At 46.3% G+C, this 18498-nt stretch overlaps 1 protein-coding gene across 9 annotated transcripts in view; it reads left to right on the top strand.

Moving 5' to 3' along the window:
• Positions 1-18498, top strand: part of BMP2 (bone morphogenetic protein 2) — a 256010-nt gene that overhangs the window by 172972 nt on the left and 64540 nt on the right. For 6 of the 9 annotated variants that reach the window (XM_063152812.1, XM_063152813.1, XM_063152814.1 and 3 more), the window contains 3 exons: positions 355-781; positions 1551-1909; positions 4088-5625. In XM_063152812.1, coding sequence (XP_063008882.1) covers positions 1558-1909; positions 4088-4932 — 1197 coding nt within the window. In that variant the 5' untranslated portion in view covers positions 355-781; positions 1551-1557 and the 3' untranslated portion in view covers positions 4933-5625. Of the gene's footprint in view, positions 1-174; positions 192-354; positions 782-1550; positions 1910-4087; positions 5626-18498 lie in introns of those variants that run through there. The other 3 variants (XM_063152820.1, XM_063152821.1, XM_063152819.1) reach the window with 2 other exon arrangements.

Genomic DNA, 18498 nt, shown 5'->3' on the forward strand with positions numbered 1-18498 from the left:
GAGCGGGCGAGGGAGGAGGGAGGGAAGGAGCGAGGGAGGGAGGCGGCGTCTCCTTTAAAAGCCGTGCGGGGCCGCAGCCCGCTCCCACAGGGCGGCTGTGATTGGCGCGGGCCCCCGAGCCTCCGGGGTCGTGACATCGCCGCGCAACAAAAAGCCCCGGCGGCTGCGGCGGGCGGCCACCCCCGGCCATGGTGCGGTGCGGGGCCGGCGGGGAGCCCGGCGCGGTGCCCTAGCGCGGCCGCTCCACGCGGGACGGCGGCGGGCGGCTCCCCACCCCTTTTTTTTTTTTCTTTTTTTTTTTTTTTTCCCCTCTTTTATTTACCCTCCTCCCTCCTTTTGCCTTTCTTTTTTAAGGGAGCGGAGACAAATCGAGCTTCATCTTGATGTTGCTGCTGGAGTCTCGGTAAATGTCCATCTGTCTGATGAGCGTGATGCAAAGGACATTTTTGAAAAGGAGCCTTTTAACTCCGTAGACACGTAGGGACCCATTCACGGGCAGGCACACACACGCGAGGAGGAGGAAGAAGAAGAAGCAACTTCACAATCGCTGCTTTTTAAAAGGGAGAAGCTTTTTCCCTGGCTGGGACTTGCCTTCCTGCCTCCTCAGCCAGCTGCTAAAAGTATGTTTCCGAGGCGGACTGCACTTCAGGGAACTTCTATTTTCTGCTCGGCAGCTGTAGAGGAGCAGCAGCGAAGTTTGGAGTAACACCAAGTGATGCGGGAAAAACACCCCGAGAGCAGAACACCCTCCTGCAGACACAACCCCTGCTGCTGCACACAGGTATAGCTCCGGCGGTCGCAGATCCGCTGAAAGCCTTCTCCGCAGGATGACTCCGTGGGCCACGGCGGAGGTGCTAGCGCTCTGGAAGAGAGAGGGGGGACGGGACACTAATCATAACGATTATTACTGCTATAATAATCCAGCCCAAAGTTTCAAGGGGGAGAATGTCATCCTGTGGGTTTGGCTAAGGACGTAGCAGGATATGTACTTTCCTCCTTCCCCTTCTTCCACTCCGCTAAGGGAAGCAGCTCTCCTTTTCCCTCCGCTGAGGGAAGCCGCTGCCCCGCCGCGGGGGAAGCGGAGCCGGCCCCGAGCCCCCGCGGCTCGGCTCAGCGGGTGTGTGGGGGGAAGCCCGGGGATCGGGACGGGAGCGCACAGGGGAGCTGGCTTTGCTGGGCAAAAGCAGCACCTCCCTTTCCCTTCCCTTCCCGGTGAGCGGTGCCGGCCGCGGCGACGGGAGGCCCGGCCCGGCGCACACCTGCACCCCGGCCCCGGCGGTGCCCCCGGCCGCGTCCCCTCCTCCCCTTCACCTCCGCGCTCCTTTGTTGCGGAGCGCCCCGCTCCGCTCCCCCGTCCCGCCTCGCTCCCTTTGATCTCCTGCCACGGGGATTTCGGTGCCGCCGCGCACCTGAAGCGGCCCCTCGGGGGCTCCGCCGGCCATGGCCCGGCACCCGGGTGGGTCCCACCTGCGGACCGTCCCCGCCCGTCCCCCCCTCCCCCGGCGCGGTGTCCGCGCTGACTGGCTCCCATCGCCTCCTCCTCCGCGCAGGTTGATCATGGTTGCCGTGACCCGCTCGCTCCTGGCGCTGCTGCTCTGCCAGGCGCTGCTGGGCGGCGCGGCCGGGCTCATGCCGGAGGTGGGTCGGCGGCGCTTCAGCGAGCCGGGCCGCGCCGCCTCGGCCGCGCAGCGCCCCGAGGACCTGCTCAGCGAGTTCGAGTTGCGCCTGCTCCACATGTTCGGGCTGAAGCGGCGGCCCAGCCCCGGCAAGGACGTCGTCATCCCGCCCTACATGCTGGACCTCTACCGCCTGCACGCGGGGCAGCAGCTGGGGCAGCCGGCGGCGCTGGGCTTCCCGCTGGAGCGGGCGGCCAGCCGCGCCAACACCGTCCGCAGCTTCCACCACGAAGGTACGGGCGGGTGGGGGCTGCGGGAGCGGCGGGGAGGGCAGGGCCGGAGGAGGAGCGGGGGGCGGATTCCTGCAGCGGTACCGTGGGGTTCGCGCAGCGCATTTCCCGGCCGGGTGCGCTGCCCGACGGGCTCTGCCAGCTCCCTTCTCCCCGCTCTTGTCCGCCCGCTGAACCAGCGCGCCTCCGCGTTAAGCGTTCCCACAGGTCGCCGCTCTCCTGCGGGGCTAGAAACAGGGAAGGCTCCCTAACGCGCGGCTGAGCCGGGCCGCTGCGGAGGTTTCTAATCCCGGTCTAATCCCCGTGAGAGATCAGTGGAACAATCAGCCGCGACATCCTGGGGGCTGCCGTCGAGGAGCGCTGCAGCCCGACCCGCCCGCGCTGAGCAGAGCCCCGCGGTGCCCTTGGCTCTCACCTGCGAGCCCTCCAGCAGCTCCTTGCGGCACCTCCCGAGGCAGCGGCTCTCGGTCAGAGCCTCGCTCCGCAGCCGGCGGCGTTTCCCGGCCCCCGTGGCCGAGGCAGCGGCTGCGGCGTTTCCCGGGCCCGTGGGGCGCGTGTCGCTCACGTGCTGTTTTTGGGAAGGCTTCCCCAGGTTGTAATTGCTCCTGGCTGCGGCTCTCCGGAGCTGCCATGCTGCGGCCCCGCTGCTAAAGTAATGGAAAAGCGTTTTCCCACTGCTTTTAGAGTGAAACTGTGTCAAGAAAAGATATTAATTAGTTTTTAAGTTTCCCAAAGGCGGCGGCCTCTGAGAGGTGGATGTGCTGTTTAGTGAAAAGCCTTATCGTGAGGAAGATGAATGGTGCAATCTAACCTCTCCTCATCCACCTTTCCCTACGTGGGAAGTAAGAACCTGGCAGTTAATGGGGAATAGCCAGCACGTGGGTCATTCGTGTTAAACCCAAGGATTGTGGGCAAGGGGCTGAGTGAGAGAGGAGTTAAAAGGGCAAAGTTGATAAGGTTTAGGCAAATGTAAAAATCTGCAGTTTGAAGTCGTCATATGATTACAGCAAAAGCAGATTCTGTTAGAAAATTGATGTTACAATTTTTTAAAAACTTGGAAGAAAATCAGTGTGACTCCCTTTTCCCCCCTGAGTTCTCACTGCATTAGTGATTTCTTGAGAGCAGAAGTTTGTCTTGTGACCATTCAAAAATATTTGCATATTAGCAAATACTGGTCTGGTCGTGAAATACCATAAGGCTGAGATTTACCTTATGCAAAAATTTGTGCTGGATTCAAAGGGGAATGGTTACACCACTAAGAATTGCTAATAGCAGGTTTAGCTTCCCCTTAGAAGGTCATTTTTTTTCGCTTCAGTGTGTTTAGCACCAAAGTTAAAAGCCATGACAGAGTTTTAGTTTGGGAAATACTTAACTTCTTAATGTCTGTACCAATAATGTACTTAGCAAGCCTAGGTATATTGTACTCCTTCTGAAGCTCCATTCTCGTTACTCAAAGGTGGGAATGGCCCAGAGTTTAGTGACTCCTTGAATGTTTGGTTTTGGTAGTTTTATAAACTTCTTCTTTGGAGGTGACTTTGTTTCATTATCTCTTTTTCATCCACCCCTATTTCAGCAGTTGAATCTTCCTGCTGCTCTTTATGGCCCTTTTGGGTAAATACTGGGGCATGCTTTGTAAAGTACCATTACGGGTGCTGATACATGATTGTGTGTGATTAAACACACAAAAATTCATGCATTAAGATTTTTAGGTCACCTAAATTGCAGAGTAATGTTTTTCAGAATGGAGTTTAAGGGTTTGATGTTAGAGCTGTATTCTTAGAAAAAAATCAGAAATGCAACAGTTATCCAAAGTCCTCCACCAGTTTTAATAATTCCCCAGTGCTTGAGTTTTTCATTCACGTCCTTGAAGTCCAAATTTATGCTGTATAGTTCTTGCTTCTGATGATAACTACCTGGAAGGCAAAGGCCACCAGGATCCAATCCAATGTGTAAAGTGAATGAAGCATTTTTAACTTCATGCTGTACATGCTTGCACAAACAAATTAACAGAGGACAGAGTATTTTATGCCTGAAAGTCTTTCAGGTCTTGTGTGTCACATGTGGTAGCTGTCATTTGAAAGCTGCCATCAGCAGACAGTCTTAAGGGGTTTGATTGATTGTCTCAGTTTCTGATTTTTTCCTTTTTTCTCTTTTTAAATTTTCCCTGTTTAATCAAATTAGAAGTTTTGGAAGAACTTCCAGAAACGAGTGGGAAAACAGCACGGCGTTTCTTCTTCAATTTAACTTCGATCCCCAGTGAGGAGTCTATCACCTCAGCTGAACTCCAGATTTTTCGGAAACAGGTGCATGGAGCCTTTGAGAACAACAGCAGCTACCATCACCGTATTAATATTTATGAAATTATAAAGCCAGCCACAGCCACCTCTAAGGACCCTGTCACAAGACTTTTGGACACCAGGTTGGTGCATCATAATGCAAGTAAATGGGAAAGTTTTGATGTAACGCCAGCTGTTTTGAGGTGGATTGCACATGGACAACCTAATCATGGGTTTGTGGTAGAGGTGGTTCACTTGGACAAAGAGAACAGTGCCTCCAAGAGGCACGTTAGGATTAGCAGGTCTTTACATCAGGATGAAGATAGCTGGTCTCAGCTCAGGCCATTGTTAGTGACGTTTGGGCATGATGGCAAGGGACACCCGCTCCATAAAAGAGAAAAGCGTCAAGTGAAACACAAACAGCGTAAACGCCACAAATACAGTTGCAAAAGGCACCCGTTGTATGTGGACTTCAATGATGTGGGGTGGAATGACTGGATTGTGGCCCCGCCAGGGTATAGTGCCTTTTACTGCCACGGGGAATGTCCCTTCCCTCTGGCAGATCACCTAAACTCAACCAACCATGCCATTGTTCAGACTTTGGTCAATTCAGTGAATTCCAAAATCCCCAAGGCTTGCTGTGTGCCGACAGAACTGAGTGCTATTTCCATGCTCTACCTTGATGAAAATGAAAAAGTTGTATTAAAGAACTATCAAGATATGGTTGTGGAGGGTTGTGGGTGCCGCTAACACAGCAAATATATTAGACAAATGCAAAAAAAAAAATAGCTGACACTTTAATATTTCCCAATGAAGACTTTATTTATGTAATGAAATGGAAAGAAAAAAAAACACAACTATTTTGAAAATATATTTATGTCTACGAAAAAGTTGGGAAAACAAATATTTTAATCAGAGAAATATTCCTTTAAAGATTTTAAATGTATTTTAGTTGTACATTTTATATGGGTTTAACCCCAGCACATGAAGTATAATGGTCAGATTCTTATTTTGTATTTATTTACTATTATAACCACTTTTTAGAAGAATAGCTAATTTGTATTTATATGTAATCAAAAAAGAAAAAATATAGGGTTTGTACATAATTTTCCAAAATTGTAGCTGTTTCAATTGTGTGTATTTAAGTTGAAAAGAATACATGGAAGGTTACTATGGCAAAGTGCATAGCACATTTGCTTTCTGCTGTGCTACTGTTAAGGTCACAAGTTCAAGTCCAGAAAAAAGTGGATAATCCACTCTGCTGACTTTCAAGATTATATTGTACAATTCTCAGGAATGCTGCAGGGTGGGCTGTCCAATCCATGAGAACTGGCATCCTCTTTAGGTGGAACATTTGGATAAGAACCAGACATTGCTGATCTAGTATAAATACTGCTATTCCCAACTAATTTGCAGTGTTGAATATAAGGGCCAATAGAAATCCTATGGGAGGGTGGGGGTGGGGGAAGACTGAATCCTTTCTAGACCTACAGAAAAGTGAATGTTTGATGTTTCCTTTAAAAGTCCTTCCTTTAAAAGTCCTGGCCAAATATGAAATAATAAAAACTAAAATGTCATCCTTTTTTTTGTGATTATCTATGTTAAAGAGGAACACTTACCTAATTTGCACCGGCCCTTGTCTTTAACAGTTGGAAAAGCCTTGCATACTTCCTCACCTCAGATGAGAGCTCACTTCTGTGGAGTGTTACAGTGAAATTAATCTGCAATTTTTGCCCTACATGCAGCAAGCTGTTGTCATATGCAGCCCCCTCTCTAACCTCAGCTGATGGTTTTGCTGTTTGGCAGATTAGCCTCTCTTCATTTCCAGGGTTTTGTGTTGGAAATATTTTTTTTTTTTTCCAAATGTTTAAATCTATTTCAGATAATAAACCATAGAATTCTGATATTTCTTTCTGAGAAGTCCAGTCTGTAAGAAAAAATGGTTCACTTGTACAGTCATCACAATTTGTGCTTGCATCATTGTACTAGTTTTTAAATTCTTCATGCAAGGGGCAAAGTGGGATGTGCAGTAGGCAAACAGAGCATTAAAGCTGATCCTGACTGTGCCTGTTGCATGTCCCACAGCTGGTGTGGCAGGCAGAGCCTGGGGGTGTTGTGTGAAAGTTGTGCTGGAACAGGAGAGCAGAAAGGAGCTGAAATCAGCTCTTTGCCTCAAGCTCTGTTGTGGGTCCAGTTCTGCATTTGGTGAACGGTGGCTACACTTCCTGAAGCCATGTGTGCCATGGGCCCTGCAGGGACCTCTCTAAGTCAGCTGTGGGAATCTCTGATTTGGGCCTCCTGATGTTTTGTTAATGAATTTCTCTTTTTTGTTCTGGCTTCCCCAAGCTCCTCCTTTTGTTACCAGAATTATGTGGATTAGAGCAATGATACTGACTGGATGGGTTGATCAGAAAGGCCAACTTGGTGATGTCTTACAGGTCCTCTTGTAGAGCAATCCTTTACTGCTGTTCATCACAAAAAGCAGAGGGTACAGAGGATAGGAGTGAAAAACTAATTACCTGTTGGCTGCTTCCTTTTTTCTTGTGAGCTTAAAAATTTCTTGGGCTGTCAGGATCTGTGGTGAGATAAAACTGATGCATTTCTTTGTACCAGCAGTGGTTTTAGCAGCTGCCAGAGAATAGTCCACCACTCTGCAGTTGGGCTTTGTTGAATTTTGAGAGGTAGCTGATGTTGGTCATGCTGATACTACATAGCAGCTGTGGGCTGGCTGGGTGGACATCTCCAGGTGCTTTTTCAAAACACTGGTGCAGTTTTGGTGGCTGATGTCTTTAGGGATGGATTACCACATGTGCAGGAGTTTGGTTTGCCTCTTGCCAGCTCTCCTGGTGCTGGATGAGTTTGTGGTGTTGCTTTGGCAAGGTTGTCAGGGCTGCAGTGGAGGTTCAGCAAGGATTTGGTGTTTGTAATATGTGGGGTTGTGCAGTCAAGTCAGAGCTGTGTTACTGTACTGTAAAACTTAAGCTTGAGGAAGCTGACAAGTGCTGGAAATTTAATGATGAGCATCAAAGGTGTCATCCCAACCCTGTGAAACTGTAAAGAACCCACAGCACTTCTAACCAGACCCTCAGCTCTGGTGCTGTAAAGCTGAAGTCTCACAGCTCCTTCATGTGTGACCAGACTGAGGGAGGCTCTTTACAGAGTGGTGACTGCTTTACTTCTCCTGTAAGGCATAAGAACTCACTGATGCTCATTTTGTTGCCAAAACTTGGCTACAGCACTTGTCTGTGCATGAGCAGGAGCTGGCTCGTGGCGCGGCGCCGCATTCCTTGCACAGGCAAACCTCCTGTGCTTGACAAGAAATTGCATCCTCAGTCAGATGCACTGGGAGGCCAGTGGATCACTGCAAACTTGCTAAGGCCCACTCTTGTAAGCATTTCTGTAACTGCTCAGTGTTAGCCACAGAATCATCAGTTCCATGCTGATTTTGAGGAGGAAATATGCAGGTGTCAAGCCCAGCACGTCCATAAATTTCTGCAGAACTGGTTTTGGAATCTACCTTTAAAGCCTTAACCTTCACCTCACTCTCTAGGTTGGAGGTGTGAGAGTGCTGCACTAAAGGCTTTGCTTAGGACTAAAGTAAAAGAAACAGAACAAACTTTCACAGATGAGTAGTAGGAAGTTCTCCTAGAGATCAGTTGGCTTCCTGAAGTCTTTTAGATAGAGTTGATGATCAGACAGCCTTTCTGAAAGGTTTGGGCTTTCTGGCATCTTTTGAAAGTCTGATAATGACTGCTAAATAATGCTAAATACTAAAGGTATGCTGTTAGCACAGCACGCTAGTACTTACTTTAGTTCTTTAGTACTTATTAGTATTATAGTGCTCTACAAGGAGAAAAGAGCTTTTTTTCCTCTTAAGAGGAGAAAAAGGAAAATATTTTGAAGGCAAAACTGCCTTTGTTACCATATAGCTCCTAAACATTTTGCTTCTAGGCACTTATGATCTATATAGGCAGAGATTGTGATAGATAATGTCACCCTTTGTGCATTTCAGATAAGCATCTCTCTAAACACAAATGTGATCAGCATGTCTCCTTGTCCTTTTGAGACTCAGTAGCAGCTTTGTCGAGTGGCTTGATAATTTTTGCGCAAAATTCAGTTGGACTTCTGAGGTCAGCAGCATGTAGAGGAGGATCTTCAGTGGAGGTAAGCTCTCCCGAGAGCATTGGCCATGGCCAGCGAGCAGGGCTGCCCTGCTGGCTCCCCACAGCCAGCTGAGGACCCTTCCCTGCCCCTGCAGGGCTTGGGGGTCACATCCCTGCTCCCCACCAGGCAGGTGAGGCTCTCACCCCACCCCTGAGGCTCAGACAGGAACGTGATTTGTTGTATCTCAGCTGTGGAGGAGGAGCTCATCCACACTGCGTTTGTGTCAGACCCACTTTGCTACACTATTAGAAGAGGATAATTATTGAGCTATTTCACTGATTGGTTATTTCTCAGTTGTTGATTTTTGGGGGGGTTTATTGATTTCAGGAGGCAGCTAATTGCCATGTGGCAGCTTGATGTTAATGTTTTATGAAGATCAGGAAACAAAAGTTTATGAAACAAAAGCTTTTGTATAGTAACTGCAGAGTTTCAAGAACTGTTTTATACTTCCTGACAGTGCAGGTCTGGCTTAATGGTTTGTTTTTATTGCTTAAGAGTGTAAACCTTTCTTTAGCCGATGTGTGGAAATTATATCCTCATCCCGCATTACGCATTTCTCATTGCTCATTACTCACTGCTGCTTTCATTGCTGCCATCTGTAATCAGAGCTTTACTGTTTCAGCTGCATGCTAAATGCTCCTATCCTTTGCACACTGAGATACTTTTCCTTAGCATTCACCCACCCTGTCAAAAAAAGAAAAAGGTGGAGGGGGGTGGGTCAAAAGGAGGGAAAAAAAAGGGACAGAAAAACCTACTCTGTCTATATTGTTTTTCTCTGTTTTGGGTGGAGTCTGTGTTAGATTCTGGTTGCTAGATGGTTTCTGTAGTAACAAGCAGAGTAAAACCCAAGCCTGAAAAGGCACTTTTAAAGGTGCCATATCTTGCCTGAAGTATTATTTATCTAATTATGGATATGGAATGTTTAGTTTCTCCTTTATATCAAGGCAAGCCCTTTTGGGAGGGCAGGCTGCTGCTACGAGAACTCGATATGCGATCTTAAAACAGGAGAACCACAAATCTTGTTCCCAGTTGGCTTAAGCTGCTGAAAATAATAACAAAAAAGCCAAAGGCATTAAATGCATTTTTAAAGATTGCTACAGGCACAGACCACTTTGTTTTTAGCTACATAGGAAGGGAACAAGTAGCTGAGTTCAGAAGGACACTTGGATTGTACATGTTAGTGCAGTAAGGAGGGTGTTGGATACAAGCAACAGTGGTTTGTTTTGTTAGGCTACTGTGTACAAGGAAAAAAATCCCAGCTCCTTCAGAATATGACTTTGCTGTACTCTAATTTTTTTTGTTTGTTTATTTATCCAAAGAGGTTTTGCAGGTGTGTGAGAAAGCAGGCGCACACATGGTTACTGCTTTTGCCTTGCTTAGGCACAAAAAGAATTTTAAAAGTATTTTAAGATTACTACTTTCCTGTCTCTCCAGTACTAATCCTTCATTACTTGTATTCCTGAGAGCCTTGCCTGCAACAAACAGTAATGGCTTCCTAAGGTGGAGTTTCCTTTTTTTGGAATCCCGTCACCTGTCAGTGCCCTCCAGGATTTAGCAGCCTTCTGTCCATGAGCCCTGTGAAATGGTCACTTAGAAAAGCAGCTACCCTGGCTTTGTCCTGGTTCTGTGTCCTTTGCAGAGGGGACTTTGTCCCAGCCTTCAGCAGGAATCTGACTTTGGGAGCACTTCCTGTCAGTACCTGGCAGCCTGGTTCTTGGCTCAGGAGAGGTGGCTTTGCTCTTCACAGCTGGTTCTTGCACCAAAATCTGCTTGGCTGCCTCCACAGAAATTAGTCCAGAGCCCCTGGGCAAGGTCTGCAGTGGAAGGGAGAAGATCAGTAGGGCCAGTTTGAAAAAGGGCAGGAATTTCATCAGGAAGGTAGGGAAGTGTTAAAAGCTTCAAAGGGGACTTCAGGTAGGGAGAACAGAGCAGCAAATTGATAATGTTATGAAAGTTCAGGTTCCCACAACAGCTGGACTGAGGAAGGTTTACAATTTAATGAGGCTGATAATCCCATTAGAGATTAAATTAAGAAGGTTTTTCTGGGAGATCACCAAGAAAATTATGGGTATTGTACTGTAACTTGGCTCCTAATGCCAGGGCTGACATGTACTTCTTGCACTGCAGGACACTGTTTCATTCAGTGTGTCTCATTAAAACAAATACTCCAACTCCAGCAGTGTTTCACTGCAAACAGAAGCAAATTATTATTATTATTTTTTATTGCTACTACTACTGCTGTTATTACTATCATCATCATCTTCCTGGAAACAATATGCAGATTAAAAGATGGAAACATCAACCAGATCTGCAAATCAGCAGAGCTCTACTGAGCTGGTTCTCAGACAATCCAGTTGTTTTTATGAGAGCACTTCTCAGGAGGCAGGGTGACCACGTAGAAAAAAGAATGTGTTTAAGGTAACCATTGACATAACTGCTGTAGCTTGGAACTTGCACAAACCACTTTTTATGGCATCCTGCACACCCTAGTGATGGGAAAGTGTTGTATGGAATAATGACTCTGTAACCACAGACTTCAAAAGTATAGAATGTCTGTGGCTGATGGAAATGGCTGTTTCCACATCAATAATCTACTCTCAGGCATAGTGAAGCTTAATTGCAAGGCCAGTGGAGATGGGAGGAGGAAGGGAGAAGGGCTCTCTGCCCTTGGCTGCCTCTGCTTTACAGCCACAAACAGTGATTCAATCCGTGATAAACTTAAATTTTGCATTTTTTCTCAGGATTTGTTGATAACTTCGTATAGGACTTCGTAGACCAGGGGAGTTATTGATGCCTTAAGAGTTAGGAAGAGAGACAGAGTTTGTATTATTTCTTATAAGGATCCCTCTGGCCTGCTTTGTTAAATGATTCTATTTTAAGGGTGATTCTAACACAACTTTTTTTCCTTCTTGTATTTCCTCTCTTCCTTTGAATGAAAAACCTTTTACTTAAAAGAAATCCCTCACTTTGAATCCAGATTTATTTTGTCATTTTCATGAAGAATCCTGATTTTCTAGTTGACATCATAATGGTAGAATGAAGGCACTTTTGATGTCACAGTCTGTTGCTATTGGACCAAGTTGTAATGAAATGAAACATGAAATATTCTTTCCTAGCTCTGACACTGTAAATGAAAGGTGAGCCTAATAGCTTTAAGTGAAAAAAAAAAAAAGAGTGGTTTTGTTCTGCAAACTCTGGTATTATTGTTACTCTTTTATTCCTGTTGTTCAAATGGCAAATATGTTGTTGTTTTACTGCTCTCAGTGTCCAGGCTTACAGCAGGATTACTTTGACTCTTCCCTTGCTTCAATCTCATGAGGACACCATGAGAAAAAGAAAATTTCCCCACATTCTCTGGGGAGAGGCCTCAGAATGGTACCTTGAGACTCAAAGATCAGAAGGGAATGGAATTGAAATTTTCCTTTGCTTAACCACTAGTACTTTTAAAATCCATCAACATTTTCAGTTGTTTAGGATTAGCAGCAACCCAAGTTCTCTAGATGTTATTACTGAGGGGAGGATCAAAGACTAATTGATTCATATTTCCTGGTCTGGTGATTTTTTTTCCTTTTGTGTTATTTTTTGTTTTAGAAATAGTTAATGGTTAACTGCTTCTTGACATGTTGGGCAAAGAAATCTCCCAGGTTTGTAGATGAAACGATTTTCATCTTTGAAAATATAACCCAAATGTACCCTAGAGGGCAGAGTCATTTAGAGAGAGCTCCTGCACACCTGCTGGGTTACTGGTGCGTGCCCACTGCCAGCTCCTTGCAGAGAGGGACCAAGCCCTGGGAAAATGGTGCTGGGTGGAGCCTTCTGCCTTTTGTGAGCAGCAAAAATGGAGAGAATGGCCCGTGACTCTGCTGTGTGCAGGCTCTGAGAAAAAACCCAACCAACAAAAATGTTTTTAAAAATGGAGTATTTTGCAGGGAGCCCCCTATAACCCAGCAGGCCATGCTGCTGGCTGATGGCTCTTGCAGCTCGGGCCTGCTGGAGGGTCTGAGCCTGTTCTTGAGGGTTGCATTTAATTTTCAAATAGAAGCAGCTTAATTTTTGTTTCATAGCAAAGGAAATAATCACAGTGTTGTCCTTTTCAAGAGCTGTCTCTTCTTGAGCCCTGAGCCACTCGGGGGTTGCTGCCTGCTTTTCCATCTCAGTGCTGAGCAAAGTTTGTTGTCAGGCCTTTCTCTGTGAGCCTGAGTGTCTGGGGAGAATCTGGGGAGGTCCTTGCAGCTCCTCTCAATGGAGTACTTCCTTCAGGGTGTCAGGCTCCATTCCTCTCTTCTTTACCTCATGCATCTTGGGGGGAGGGGAGGAGGAAAAAAGAAGGTCAAGTACTGGGACACTTTGAAGAGTGTGCCTCTACCAAGCTTTGGCTTTTCTCTCTTCCTGGAACTCTCATTACATGATCCTGGTTTTCTGAGCCAATTGTTAGCCCAAGGCCAAATCCTTAACCTTGGGCTAGATAACAAAAGCACAGCTGAGGTGATCTTGACTCCTTTAAAAAGGCTGTCTGCTCTTTGATGCACTCGGAATGAGACGCATAATTCATGTTCTCTTCTAAGGTTGTTCTTAGCATGGGGAATTAGCAACCTCCCTGCTGAAAAGTCAGCGTGGTAGGGATGTGTGTGTGTACTGTTTTATGTTGATCTGTTTTCCACTGCATTCCACATCCTGGAGGGTGTTGCTGTGTCTAGGGAGAAGCCCAGACCAAATCCTATCTGGGAAGTTTTGTTTTGTGTCTCCATCTGTTCATAGCAAGGCCTGAGGGCTCTGTGCCAATGATAGGAATCAGCATTTGGGAAATGCAGTTTTCTGGCTTGCAGCTCCTAATGCAATTGGGGGGATGCTCTGGAGAAATTGGGATCAAGGCTTTTAATGGATGTCAAAACTGGTTTGTGAAGTACAGCCCTCACCAAGGACCCCAGAGCAAGAGTGTGGTGTCATTCTGTGCAGTGTCTGGCAGTGCTGCACAGAAACTCTACAGTGTGGAACTCTCTCCAAAAGGTCCTTTGTGAGTTTTTCCTTTGGGACAAGACTCCTCCACCATTATCCTGTTTTGCTGAAGTCTCTGTTTGGGAGTTTATTTTGTGCTGTTGTCTGATGGCAAGAAACAGCATCACTGGTGCTGTAGTGTCAAGTGGGCCAGGTCACGAAATGTACTGGAATTCAGAGGCAGGCTGACAGCAATGGGGAAGGGCTTTTGGGGGTAAAACTTAACAGGAAATGCTGCTAGTCAAATACAACATCAGGGAAAAGAGGAGTGTAGCAGTGGGGCCTCCAGACCAAGGACAGGAGCTGGAGCTGGAAAAGTCCCTTGCTGTCCCTGTGTGCTAATTCCCAAATAGCTCTTCCTGCCTCCTAAGTGTTTTGTAATGATATGTACCTTAAAGAATTTGGAGATGCCTAAATGCACTGCTGTTTATCCTGTAGGGTAGAGATAGATAGCTCCATTATATGGCATAATGACAGGTTCCATCCCTTGGTAGCCAGTTTGCATGAGGACCAGGTCTGGCCAGTATTAAATGGGAAAGCAAAGATGGCTTTGTGATTAAGGTGCTGGAGTGGGACGCTGGAAATCTGGGTTCAAGTTGTGGGTCAGCCATAAACTCCCTGTGTGACCTTGAGCAATATAATTATTCTGAGACTTCAAAGGTATCTAAACAATTTGGACACCCATTTTCCAGTCATTTTAATTAACTGGGATGCTTTGAAATGCTCAGCTTTAATCTCTCTGTGCCTAGGATTCTCATTTGGAAAGCCAGGATAATATTTCCCTGCTCCCGAGGAGGAAGTGTGCAGCAGGGACTGGGAAGCGTGCAGCTGCTCTGGAGCTTGCAGGCCTGGTGAGGGGGGATGTGTTGAGAGGTTTAAATCCAGGTGTGGGTGCTTTGTGCAGGACAAACAGCCCATTCCACGTGGGCAGGAACTGGGGGACAGTTACTGGTTATACATTACCTTTGTCTTGGTTCATGGGGGATAAATACCACTGCAACCAAAATATTCATGGAGAGCAACAGCTCATTTCTTCAGGATTTCATTCTGCTCCGTAACAACATCTTGCTGTTTCTTTAGTATCCTGTTGTTCTTTAATGCTGAACATTAAACTTTTACAAGACAAAATGAGAAGTTATTAACATTTCCATTTCTGGCCCCCGTAACCAGCCCTGCTCCCCCTTTCCATCACCTTTGGTTCTGTCCCTTTGCCCACTGTTATGTGCTGTGTAATGAAAAGCCTGCAGTGCACACAGGCAGAGGGAAGGGTTAAAAGAGCCAAGGGAGTCTTTAATTCCTTCATTTTCTGACTTTTGTGGGTTTAATACACAATCTTAACATTCCATTAGTAAGTGGTTGCATTTTTTTCTTTTTAACCAAAGAGATTAAAGGTTCCTTCAGATTTAGCATTTTTTCACTACTCTTTAGTTGTGTCAGTTTGTGTGCTGGGCAGGCAGGAGGTGGAAATCTGTCCTCAGTGCCATTGGTGCTGCTCCCAGAGCCCAGTGCTGGATGTCTGGAGTCCATAGGGGCTGCTGATCCCTAAGGAACGGCTGCCAGGGTAGGGAAATATTTCCAAATCCCTGGATCTTGGGTTCCTCACTGACCATTACCCAGTGAGTAAAGGGTTTTGTAAACTGCTTGCAAAACCCTGAAGTGTTACATGCTGTCAGACCACCTGATCCTGCTCATTAGGAAATGAATCAATATGCCAGTGGTAAATAGATGTTGAAATAAGGTTTCATATTTAAATATGAAGGAAGGAGACAACTGATGCTCTAAACAGCTTCCCCTGAATCAGCTGCATGGGTGACTGTGGAATGAATCAAATCAGAGACCTCTTCACTCCTCTGTCCTTTGGCCCTTTATCATTGCTCTGTGGGCAAGAAAATCTGACTCCCACTTTGTGTTAGAGCTGTGCTAGGCTGGCAAGGGAGCAACTTGTTACTTATCATAACTAACCCTCAAATCTGCCTGGCAGGATAGGTTTCTCCCCTTGAAATTTGGGGTTCAAAGCAGCCATGAATCAGAGTTTCTTTAATGTGCTTGTGGGGTGGGTGAGTAACTATTCCTCAGTTTTATTCCGGATTCTGTGTTCTGAGCATCCTGGACATTGAATGGCAAATTTTGCTCTAAACTTCACTGAAAGAAGATAGTGAAAATTCTGGTTGTAATTGTCACTGAAAACTGATAACCAAGAGTTGTAAAGGATTTGGGGTGGTAACTGCTATTTTCAAAGATTTTCCTATTTCTTGGATTTATTTTTTTACTGAAAGTGAGCTGGTGAGAAATACTGTAAAATTATTACTACATATGTGTGCAAGCAAATATAATCTCTAAATATTTTGCAGAATAACAACTGCTTTAGGATTAGTCAACTAAACATTTTCAGATAACCTCACTTCTTAGAACGTGGTTATTTATCTCTGTTTGGTAGGTGCACAGTTTAGAAACAAAAGTGAACAAAGGAGGAAGAGATTAGGGCTAGATATGTACCAAAAGTTAAAATTACCTTAGATAAAGAAAAGTGCCTTTGTATTTTCCAGGGAAAAATAATGCAATGAATTGACTGAAAAAGAGAAAGAACTAAATATGGCAATGACTTTTCTTCTAGTGGCCTGATTCAGCAAAACTTTCATGTTCTTATTACCTATTTTGTACTCTTGGCCCATGAAAAACTTTTGGTCAGAACTTGAACTTAATTTAGTACATTGTTACAAACTCTGATATCTGCCTGATTTTATCAAAGTTCATGAACCTTGTGAGCAGCGACCCCCCTCATGCCCCTAGGGTTCTGGAGAGGGATTTATGGTTTCATGTGCAGAACAGTGTGAAACTTGGCACTTTCACATGGCCTGAACTCCAGGAGCTCTAAGTGAGCTCAAACCAGCTCAAGAGGCAAAATAAAGCTTTATTGAAACTCTCTGGAACTTGGACCACATTCCATTTTACAAAATCTGCGTCTTAATGTCCTGTCATTGCCTTATCGCCGACATGGAAATCCATCCTGCATGGCTGCTGTGGGATAAACTCAGGAGCATTTATCAGGTGCTCCAGTGAGGATGGTGTGCCAATGGAGCAGGATGGTGGCAGTGGTGCAGGATGGTGCCATGGAGCAGGATGCTCAGAGCCCAGAGACGTGAATGGCTCAGGAGTCAGTGCATGGATGGGCTGAGTCCTGAGCTGCTTCCTGCTGGGGAGCCAGGCCAGTCATTGGGGCTGTCTGACAGGGTGAGTGAGTCACAGTCAAATCGTGCTCCTTTACATCACCAGCCTTTTTCAGGGCCAGGTTTGCCTCATACTTACTCTCCTTTGACTGAGGCTGCATGATTATGAGGGGGAATTCAGCTAAAGTTCAGAAAACCTACTTGTTCCCTGATTTATAAACCACAAAGGTGCAGCCAGTATCCAGGTTCATTAAAATACAGCATCAGGTTGCTAAAGTTAAGTTATGCAGCTGCAGTTTGGCAGGTCCTGTCATTTGTAAAAGAATGGAAGTCCCTGGCAGTCATTGGAACTGACTGATGCTGGGGACTGAGCCCACAAGGTACAGAAATATTTCTTCTTTTACTCATTTCCTGGCCTTGCTCTCTGGACTGTCTGGCTTTGGAGCTTTCATCACTCAGGTAGGTCATGTTCTGCCTCTTCTTACCAGGTCCTGAAATGAGCCAGTGTTGCTTACCTGAACTGGCTGGCAGTGAACACTTCTGTGTTGCATTGCTGGTATTTCTACACTGTTTAAAGTACTCCAGGGATCCTCCACTGGTGGATTTGTCAAAATGGACCTCGTTCAAAGGGGCTGGGATTGTTGCATTTACATGGTGTGGATTCCAGCTGTGATCCTACAGCGTGCTCTGATGGCAGGCACTTTGGCTGTGAAGTCCCAATAGAAAAATTGAGATACACATATATATATATATATGTGTATGTAATAGTCCCAATTGGAATATTAGGAATATGGCCTATGAAGTCCCAATAGGAATATTCTGCTATTAACTCAAGCACAAGGCTGGTTATCAAGAAGTGGGTTTGTTTTTCTGACCATAGGCTAAACCCTTCCAGAACATGAAACTCCCCACACCTGCTGGAAGGGGCATGTGGTGGGGATGGGGAATTTGGGAGATGTATGGAATACATGAGGGACAACATTTTGGTGCTGGTGCTGGACAAAGCTGACTGGTGGAAGCTGGACCTGCTGCTCCTGAATAAGGAGGAACTGTTTTGGGAATACTTGGCTGCAGTGTCAGGAGTGGCTGGTTAAGAACCTGAAGGAAATGAGAAGAGCCAAGTAATACAATAATCACTCAAAATTTCAAGCATTGGACTTTGAGTTGTTCAAGGAACTGGTAAGCAGAATCTCCTGGGAGTCTGCCCTGGAGGGCAGTGAGACCCATGAAAGGTGCTTGATCTTCAAGGACAGCCTCCTCAAAGCAGCAGAACAGCCCATCCTGATGTTCAGGATGCTGAGCAGGTATAGCAGGAGGCCAGCGTGACTGAGTGGGGAACTCCTGACTGATTTCACATGCAAAAAGGAGCAGTATGGAGTTGAAAGCAGAGACAAGCAACCAAAGGGGGGAGCACAGAAATATTGCCTGGGCATGTAGGAACAGACTTAGGAAAACTGAAGCTCAGCTGGAGCTGATGAGGCTTTTGGAGTGTAAGAGGTTATTTCTACATGCAACACAAGGGAGACCAAGGAAGATGTGGGCCCTCTGCTGAATGAGGCAGTTGATGAAAGTCATGGGAAAAGGTTCAAGTGCTCAGTGTTTTGTCTTGGTTTTCATGAGCAAGACCTGCTTTCAGTTCTCTACACACAGTGGCAGAGCTTGAGGGAGGAGGTGGTACACACATTAAAGAATTAAAGATCTTGTAGGTAAATGAGGCACTCCGAGCTCATGGGGTCAGTCAGGATGATCAGAGGCTGCTGAGGGGCTGAGACTGTTCAACATCTTCTTTGGTGGAAGATGAGATACAGAGCATCCTTAGGGAGTCTGCAGGGGACACCAGGGCAGGACAAGTGGCTGGTGAGCTGGCCAGAGGAGCCATCAGAGGAGTGAGCTGGGAAATGAATGCCAGGTTCTCCATCTGGTACAGAAATGCCTTATGCAGGTGTGGGGGTAGCAGCTCTTCAGCTGGGGAGCTGGGGGTCCTGCTGGA

This window comes from Melospiza melodia, chromosome 3, assembly GCF_035770615.1.
Source record: "Melospiza melodia melodia isolate bMelMel2 chromosome 3, bMelMel2.pri, whole genome shotgun sequence".
NCBI lineage: Eukaryota > Metazoa > Chordata > Aves > Passeriformes > Passerellidae > Melospiza > Melospiza melodia.